This window comes from Aythya marila (assembly GCF_965140915.1).
Source record: "Aythya marila genome assembly, chromosome: 1".
In the NCBI taxonomy this organism is placed as follows: Eukaryota; Metazoa; Chordata; class Aves; order Anseriformes; family Anatidae; genus Aythya; species Aythya marila.
The window spans coordinates 117,998,754-118,007,783 of record NC_139042.1 but is presented as its reverse complement, the minus strand read 5'-3'; the positions used below and the strand labels follow the sequence as shown (position 1 = coordinate 118,007,783).

At 43.5% G+C, this 9,030-nt stretch overlaps 1 protein-coding gene across 2 annotated transcripts in view; it reads left to right on the top strand.

The window, feature by feature from the left end:
• Window positions 1-269: 269 nt before the first annotated feature.
• The window catches only part of DCBLD2 (discoidin, CUB and LCCL domain containing 2), a 43,606-nt gene continuing 34,845 nt past the window's right edge, over window positions 270-9,030 (top strand). Inside the window, exon 1 of one of the 2 annotated variants that reach the window (XM_082781998.1) lies at window positions 270-674. In XM_082781998.1, the coding sequence (XP_082638124.1) occupies window positions 560-674 (115 nt within the window). In that variant the 5' untranslated portion in view covers window positions 270-559. The remainder of the gene's footprint in view (window positions 675-9,030) is intronic. The other variant, XM_082781999.1, reaches the window with a different exon arrangement.

Sequence of the window (9,030 nt, the reverse complement as noted above, 5' to 3'; positions counted from 1 at the left end):
GCTACTTTGCTTCCTGGAAAGACTTGGAAGTTATTATTATTTTTTTAAGTTTCTATTGCTCACGGGTGAGTTTATCCCGCTACATCAAGCCTCCCCGATCGCCCGCTGTAAGCGTTTGAAGGCAGGCGACAGACGAGCAGGGGCATGGCGAGGTCTGGAGGCTCCTCAGCCAATCTCCTGCCTGTGTGCAGCCGGGACCGTGTTTGCGAGCAGGGAGCGGCGACCGCTTCATCCCCCCCCGCTCGCAACGCTCGCGGCTCCGCGGCTTTTTAGCTTCCCTCGCTCCTTCGGGGGGGGGGCAAAAAAATTAATCCGGAGCTGCTCCCGGAGAAGTTGCAGCGGGGCCCGGCGGGGGCCCGGCGAGAGCCTCGGGGCCCGCTGCGGGGGCCGTGCGGCAGGAAGCGGGGAGCCCGGAAGCGCTTGGGCCGGCCGCAGGGGGCGGGCGGCGGCGGCGCTCGCTCGGCCGTCGGCGGCCGCGGGGCGCGGGGGCAGAGACGCGGCCCCGGCCCGGCCCGGCCCGCCCGGCCCTGCCCGCCATGCCCGCGGAGCACCGGGGGGCATGGTGAGCCCGGGGCGGCCGCTCCCCGCGGGGACCCGGCAGGCGGCCTCGCTGCTCCGCCTCGGCTCCTTCCTCGTCCTCCTCGTCCCGCTGCCGGGCGGCCGGGCGCAGCAAGGTGAGTGAGGGGCAGGGTGCCCCCGGCTGCGGGGCGGTGGGCCCCGGGGCTTCGCCCACCCCCGGGGGAGGCTGCGGGGAGGCGCTGCAAAGCCGCTTGTGCGCGCCCAGGAGGCAGCCCAGGGTGAGGGGGAGGAATGTGGGGTAGGGGGGGCTGCTCCTTGGCTTTTTTGTTCGGTTGGGTGGGTCGGCGAGGTCTCCCTCCTCGGGTGGCATCGGCTCAGCGCAGGGCGGGATGTGGGCACTGCGTGGCAGGAGATCAGAGGTGGCTCGGGAACTGTCACCGATCGGCTGCTGGGGAGAAAGTGCTGGGAATGAGCGTTTTGACGGCAGATTGAAACTTTCGTTTCTGTGAATACGGGAGTTGAGAAAAGAAACGCTACGGTTTTCAGCTGCGCTTGCTTCTTGCACTGGTGTAGCTTCGTTTTGGAAACTCGGCTCTGTTTTCACAATTTTCTGCACATCTCAAAGAGAGATGGAGATATATTTTGAGTGTTACGAGTGCTGCATTTAAAGGCACAAAGGGAATCAGAAATGTGTGCTGTGTACGTTTTAACTAGATTCTTGAATGGGAAATGGTTAGAGAAGTGTGCGCAGAGCAGACTGGTCCATTGTCTCATCTTTTTATCTTACTTCAGCCTGTACACATATGAATCTAATACTAGAAAGCATTTGGCGTACTTTTGTTTTGTTTTGGTGCTGGAAGAAGTGAAGATCCACTTGTTTTTGAGAGGAACCTGGGCAGTTTGAACATTTTGCCTTTTCTGTGTGAGTCCAGCTGCGAGGCAAGGTGTTGGTTTATGCTGTTGGAGCATCATGTGCTCTTGGACACGTGCTGCAAATACTTGTGCTGACCTGACACTTGTCTGACCTTTTGGTGAGCAGACTGAGTTTGTTATTCCAGGAGAAAACTGAAATAACTGGGGTGGGGGGTGAGGCATAGTTTTCTTACAGATCAGTAAGTAGAATTGGCTCAGTGAGTGGTCAGGAGTGTTCTAGAGGGGGTGGTACCGTGCAGCAAGAAGTGGGACTGCATGGACAGCAGGCGTTTAGGTACGCTGTTCATGTTATCTTTTTGTGCTCAGAGAAATGACTGATGAGGTCCTAACCTGAATTTCAATTTACAGTGTCCCATCCCTCTAGTTAATGCTTACAGTTGGCTCAGAAGTTTTGCTTTTGACAGGGAGGGGAACCTCTTTATTGACAAGCTTCATTGTATTTCGTAACAAAAGGTTAGGGTCTCTGCTGTTGTTGAGTACAGTGCCCTTCATAATGAGAAAATGTCAGAATTTCTAAGAAAATTCTGCTTGCGAGCACCTGTTTCCTTGTCAAAATATTTTCATTTATCCAATTTCAGAGGAGGTTGAGGAGTCCATATCATAGAACCATTCAGGTTGGAAAAGACTTGTAAGATCATCTGGTCCAACCTTTAATCTAGCACTGCCAAGTCTGCCATTAAACCATGCCACTAAGTTCTACATCTACATGTTTTCTGAAGGCCTCCAGGGATGGGGACTCAAGCACTTCCCTGGGCAGCCTGTTCTAATGCCTCACAACCCTTTCAGTAAAGAAATTTCTCCTAATATCCAACCTAAACCTCCCCTGGCATGACTTGAGGCCATTTCCTCTTGTCTTATCACTTGGTGCTTAGGAAAAGAGACTGATCCCCACATCACTGCAATCTCCTTGAAGGTAATTACAGAGCAGGATCGTGTGTCTTCAAGTGCTGGCATAGTTCTAATTTGGTGAAGGAGTCCCGTATGGAAATGAAACTGTCTTTCTCATGAAGGGTCTGCATAAATCTAATTTACTGTATTAAATATGTGCATGGACTTCCAAGAGAATATTTTGATTGTCAAGGGAAGTACCCAAGGTGTAGGAAATCCCACAGAGTTGCATTTAAGCTCTTTTAGAAAAATACAGTAAGTGATGTTATGGAGAAACCTAGCCTGACTCATTACTTCGAAGAGGCTGATCCTCTGTTAATAAGCAACTGTTCATTTTCTTTCTCACTGTCCTGCAGCTCTAAGCCTCACATAGTGCATGGTATTTAGATCTTAGGCAGAATGTCTTGGTTTCTGACGTGCTTTTCTGGAGAGCACCTCACTAGCATCAGCTGATGTAAAAATATGTTTTTGGTCGATGTGAAACTTACTTTGAATGTTGGGTCAAGTGTTCTCCTCCTCCTCCCCTTCCAGCCTAGCTAGGGAATCAAAGCTAGGAATGAAAAAGTGCAGGTAATTTTGCAGTGAATAGGCTTTTCACATAGTAGCCTGCTGCGTTATCTTGCAGGATTAGAGTGGTGGGGTTTTCTTTTTTTTTTTCAGTCTGTCACGCTGAAAATCATCCAGCAATCCAGCGTTCTTTGGGACAGGGCTCTGAACAGCGTCTCGCTGTCTTGGAAAATAAGAGCATTTTGTGTGAGCTTTAACGTATTTGGAAACACTGGAAAAAGTGCCCTGCACTGCATGTGATACACACTCGTGCATCAAGGACCATCTAGGTGCCTGCTGCGCAAGTGACCTCTTGTGATTTCTGAAACAACGTTGTGGTGGCTCTAGCTCCTGGTTGCAGAGAAATTACTTTAAGCTCTTTTCTAGTATAATTTTATTTGTTTTTCGTTTTCAGTTGTTTTTCAGCTGTGAATGAAAGCAAGCCAGCACCGTACAAGCTTCCTGCTCTTCGTAGGTTGCATTCTGAGAACTAGCGCTCTTTACAGATGTTCAGCTATTGACATCAATCCAGCATGGCCTGTTCGTTAGTTAAACTTAACTGGTTTTTGGGGGTGTAGAGAAACATAAAACAGCTATGAGAGAAATGTCTGCTTGCCTTTCATCCAAATTGAAGTTAAGTAATGACTCGGTTATTCTGCAGGTACAAAGATTGTAGGGCACATGAACTTTGTTATCACGCACACAGTTTGGTAGTCATCCACTGGCATTCCTAGCGAATACGGATTTGCATACAAAACTGGAATAAGGCCTTAAGTTACAAATAAACTTTAGATGCTGAAGTTGATAGCTAAGTGATTTGAAGCAGATTTGTTTGCAAGTTTTTCTTTGAAAGACTAAACTTAGTATGCTTGTTTCTGAATGTGATTCACATGTTTTGCTCTACCAACCTGTAAGAATGTTATTTCATAATGGAGCCTCCTACAGGAAAGTGATTCATCACTAGCTTGAAAACTGTCTGCTTCAATGTAGCAAAGAGAAATTGTTTTGCAGTGTATAGTGCTGTGTTACTGTGATCTGAAACATGAAGAGAAAGAAGGAATGACTCTGTGCATTGAGCCTAGTGAAAGTTTTCCGTGTCCTTGTGATTGAACTGCAGTATTCCTGGATCCACTGGCTGTTTCCCATACCTCGCTGGTGCCTCTCTGTCTGCCCTCCCCTTCTCTGCAGTGCTCCCGCTCTCACCTCTGCTTGCCCATCCAGCAGGCAGTAGATAACTGTGGCTTTTTCTGGGCTCAGCCCAGGGTTGGAAATAAATCTGTCCCATTTGGTGACTAAGAAAACCTTCCAGTTGTGAACTTCGTGCCTGAAAGGATATAATAATGTCTTCCAGCAATAAATTTGGAAAGCAGGTGGCCTGGTTAGGGGAGAAGGAAGCAGACAAAGAGAAGGTGGCTGTAGAGGCATATCTATTAACTGGGCAAGATGGAAAGACAGGGAGACAGGCTGTAGCATCTCCAAGCCAAGCATGTCTTGAAAGAGGAGATTTCTTTCTGAAACAGGTGACTGAGGATGGCTCAAGCCACCAGCATAGCCCATTGCTGGTGTCTTCTTCCTGCTGCTTTTGCAGAAAGCTGGCATGTCAGTATGAAGCACTACTGCAAACTGCCTGCCATATCAATAATTGTCATGTGCTGCCCCTCACAGGAGTGCCACTTTCTCCTCTTGCTGTATTCTCTTGAGTGCTGTCTCCTTGCTCTTCCTATTCATAGGCCTTGGCTGGGAGGGGAGGATTACAGACAAACTATAAGGGATTATTTTGATTTAAATGACCCCCAGCTCTTTGGATGAAAGATTTATTATCCTTCATATTAACATTAGAGTAAGTATTTTATGATGGAGAGGGCAGTGCTCTATTGAACTCCTTACTGCTTGTTAATAGGAGAGTTTCACTTAAGAATGCAGAGTGCTGTGGGGATGCAATAGTACAGGATGCTGACTCTGGAGAATTCAGGGGTTGGTGCTGTGTAAGCAGGAGTGTTGAGGCAAATCCCCTTCATCCTGGTGGCAAGACGTACAGAAGAATTTTTCAAGACCAGGCCATAAAGTTCTGCCAGGCTTAGCTGATGTGTCTACTGGTTCAGGTTTTCTGATGCTCTTTTCCTCTTCCCAGCGTTGTAGCTTGGAGATCGATGTGGTGAGGAGTGCCCTAGAGAATTGTGTGGAGGAGTGCTGTTTCTGAGGGGGAGTGATCTGGTATTGGAACTATGAACCTAAATATGGTGATTTTTGTTGTTGTTCCTTTTGAAAACAAGAATCTCAGCAAAGTTATTTTTCCTGTTCTAGTTACTGAGCCTTATTTGAAGTGGTTAAGTGGGTCTGGTGGGCAGAAGGTAGATACATGTGTTCTGCAGCCCCGTGCTTCCTGGGAGGTTGCCTTGCAGTACTGATTTTGTTCAGTCCAGCTCATCTCCAGAGGCCTGCTGAGGTCATGCTAGCATTGCCTGCTGCTCTTTAAAGAATGCAGGAACCACCATTTTGTGTAAACACTCTTAGACTTCTCATACTCGATCCCAGAATGTATCACATTTTGCTTTGGATTCAAGCAGCACGATGCACACGTGTGTGTGTGCATGCATGTGCATACGTGACTTCAAAAATCAAGTCTCTGAGTTAGTGTTAAAAAGGTAATATTGTAAATGTTGGTTCAGAAGCTTGCATGTTGTTACTGTGTGCATCTTAAGCCAGTGATCTTCTGGCAGAGTAGACTTTAGGAAAACTCTTTTCCTGCTACTGAAAGGAGACGGTAATGTTCAGCTTTCAAGGTTTGGAGAAACTTTTTCTTATGTTACTTGCATAAGCAAAATAATTTGTCTCTTTTTCTGAAGTTCTGCCTTATACTTTTCACTCCAAAAAATGATGTGTTAGGTTTTTAATCTAATTACTGCTGTTCTGTATAGCTTCAGTCATCAGCTAGTTAAGTGTTGCCTCGTGTCCTTCAGTTTAGCTCATAATCATCAATACTAATGCAATCCTTTACTCGTTGGAATTGCTGCTTAATGTGTCAGCCACTGCTTCTATGTTGGTTTCTTTAATGTACTTCAAAAAGTTTTTAAATCCACTTGCATGTCACCTCTACCCCAGTAGCTGTGCACTGCACTATGGGGAAGTACTCAGTGAATTTGCTTTATAGTCAAAGGGTTTTTCTCTCCTCCTGCAATTCCTAATACATGTAATTCCTTCCCTCAAACCATTGTCCAAGCACATAGATTTATTACAGAAGTGACACTGGAGGAGGGGGAAACAGTAACGTTAACTAAAAAGGTTGCATTAAATTGGATCTGCAGCATTTTCAGTGCTGTTTTTTACGGAGTGGTGGGTTAATGCTTGTGAAACCTGTTCATTAATGTTATAACTCTGAAGGCAAAGATTGTTGGTAACTTTGTGTTACACTTTTCATTATTTGTGATAAAGGGCTTGAGCTGGACTACTGATATTTTTTGAGATTTTTTTTTGCTTTGTATTTGCATGCTTTTTGTGTAATTTGAGTTAAAAGCAACACTTTAATTTGTGAGATTGATTTGACATTTGAACTACAAAACCATATTGGTTTTGCAAATGGCTTTTCTCTGAAGGATCCTTTGTGTAATGTTTGAGAAAGAAAACAAACCCAGCCCTTAGGTGAGGAAGAAACATTTAACCTAGACTGTTTCTTTTTGGGCATTTGTGCTGTTCCCCTGCCTGAACACTTAGTTTCCCTAGGTGTGCCTTTGAAAGAGCAGTAAAAAGAAAACATTTCTTTATGATTGCTGAACTCTTCAGAAATGAATTTAAAGTGGACTTAGTTTGTACCTATTTAACTACTGGTATCTCACTTTTGAAGTATGATGGGACTTGGAATTGATCAATGGGGACTTGGTAGAGCTTCTGGGAGACCCTGACATTTGGATGTTTACTGCTGGCATTTCACACAAAATCTCTACTTTTATAATTGTCAGTTCTGTTTTGGTTAGATGGATTCTTTTCTCAGTGCAGATACTGGAATAAAACTAATTAATCATGAGTTTGCAGTGTGTAAGGCTTAGGCCAGCAAACAGTTGATGGGTGCTAAAGCTCAGTCATTAGTTACTCCTCAGACTTCGGTGAGACTAATTGCACCCTGGAAATCAAGTGCCTGAGTGCTGATCTTTGACAGTAAGTGACAATTCATACTCTTAAATATTTCCTTGTGAGCTCGCAGTGAGTCTGTGATTTTAGTTGACCTCTCTAGGTACAAAACAACTGACATACATTTAGAATAAAAGTATATAATATCATAGTGAGTGCATGAGTCACTAGAAGCACAGTATTTTTTGGCAGCTATGGGTAATTGCTTTAATAAGGATATTAAATAAAAGGATATTTAACAAAAATCCTTTTGAAGAAAAATGATTCCTTGAAACAGGATATGTGTAAAATGGGGGCTGAGTATGTGCCTGTCACATGTGCTCACTTTTAATTTTTGCTCACATGAAGAAGATATTTTGTCCAGTTCAATGGTCTGTGTGTAAGATAGGTGTTCTGCATTTTGACTCCTACATCCATCATTTTCTCGGATTTGACTGCTTAAGAATGAACCTCTGTTCTTAGCAATTTACTGAAAATACTAAGTTTTAAGTTTTCAACTGAATGAACTTCTGTTAACAGAAATCTTGTTTTTTGAAGGGCGACAGAATCAGGGAAGTTCCAGTTCTGTACCATTGCTATGATAGTGTACATAGCTGTTGCATTAGTGAATGTTTTTGTGCAAGTTGAATAAAGTTTATGAACGTGGTTGTGTCATTCTTGGCAATTCTCGTATAGGATAATAAGGAATTGACCCATATGCTGTGATGTAGTTGTATTTTTTTAAGAGTAAGTTAGAAAGATGTTTGATTTTCTTTCCCCCCAAGTGTTCAAAGCATTCTAGCTTCAGAAATAGTCAAAAATGATCTTTCTCAAGGTACCTTTAAATCAAATCTGAAAGCTTTCAGGAAAGTCAAACTTAATGTAGCATCCTAAATTTGGTTTTCTTAGAATCATGACAACACAACTGTATGGAGCTATGTAATACAAGAAATCATATTTTAAAGGGCCCTCCTGGTCTTTAATGCTGCAAATCCATTTTTCTGTAAAATGACCCATTACTTAGGGTCTGAGAGGTTCAAACTTGATACCTTTTTTTGTTTCTTTTTGATAAGTAAAGTCTAGAGGGTTTTGTTTGTTTTCTTTTAAAAAGTATGTCTTCCATGCTTTCTTTACACTGGTTTGTCTTTCATTGGCAAGGCTGCATTACAACATCAGTTTTGTTAATTGCCATTAAAGAAAAAAAAAAAGACAAAATCAGATCTTTTCAGATTTTTTTTTCTGTCCTGTGGATATCTTTGTTTTGTACGTTTTTCATTGCTCAGTAAAAGTTTACAGTAAGTGTATTTTAACATTCCTATACTCTTTATAATGTAAAAATTCAGTTCAGATCCAGCAAAATCATTGCAATAGTATCCATCAGAATGATAATCCTGCCAGCTACTGATCTTTGGGTCATCAGCATTGCTGAAAACGGATGTATTCTGCCTGCAGCCATGTGAATTCTTTTTTAATTTTTCTCCCTTACAGCAGTTCCTCTGCTAGAGCCATTTCTGTAAGCGGTATGCTGATTTTCTTGGTTCTGTACGTGAAGTGGTGTGGGAGATAGCTTTTTGATATATTTATGAGAAATATTGCTAGTGGTATAGAACTGGAAAAGCTTGGTGTGCTTCAGTAAATTGTGGTGAGCAGGTAACTTGTCTCACAATTGAAAAAAGGTGTTGGTTTAAAAGCTTCACGGAGTAATGCTGTCAGTCATATTGTGCAGACACTGTCGATCTTGGTCTGACATTTAAACAAAGTTTTTAAATATTCCAGATTTGCAAGAGGTTAATTATTTTTATCCCTAAATGTCATTTTTTCCTTTTATTCAGTGATACATTTGTGGTTTTCCTAGACTTATATTTGGCAGTCCTAGGCCCTCTTGCCACCTGCTGTATTACTTAATGTTGCTTCACCACGTAGACAGAATCCTTTCAGGTCTCTAAACTTGTTTCTTGCAGTAGCAATAGTAGCTGCTGCAATGTCCAGTTGCAGCTTTCGAATTTGAGGGGGACAGGAATGCTGAACTATTCTGGCAGT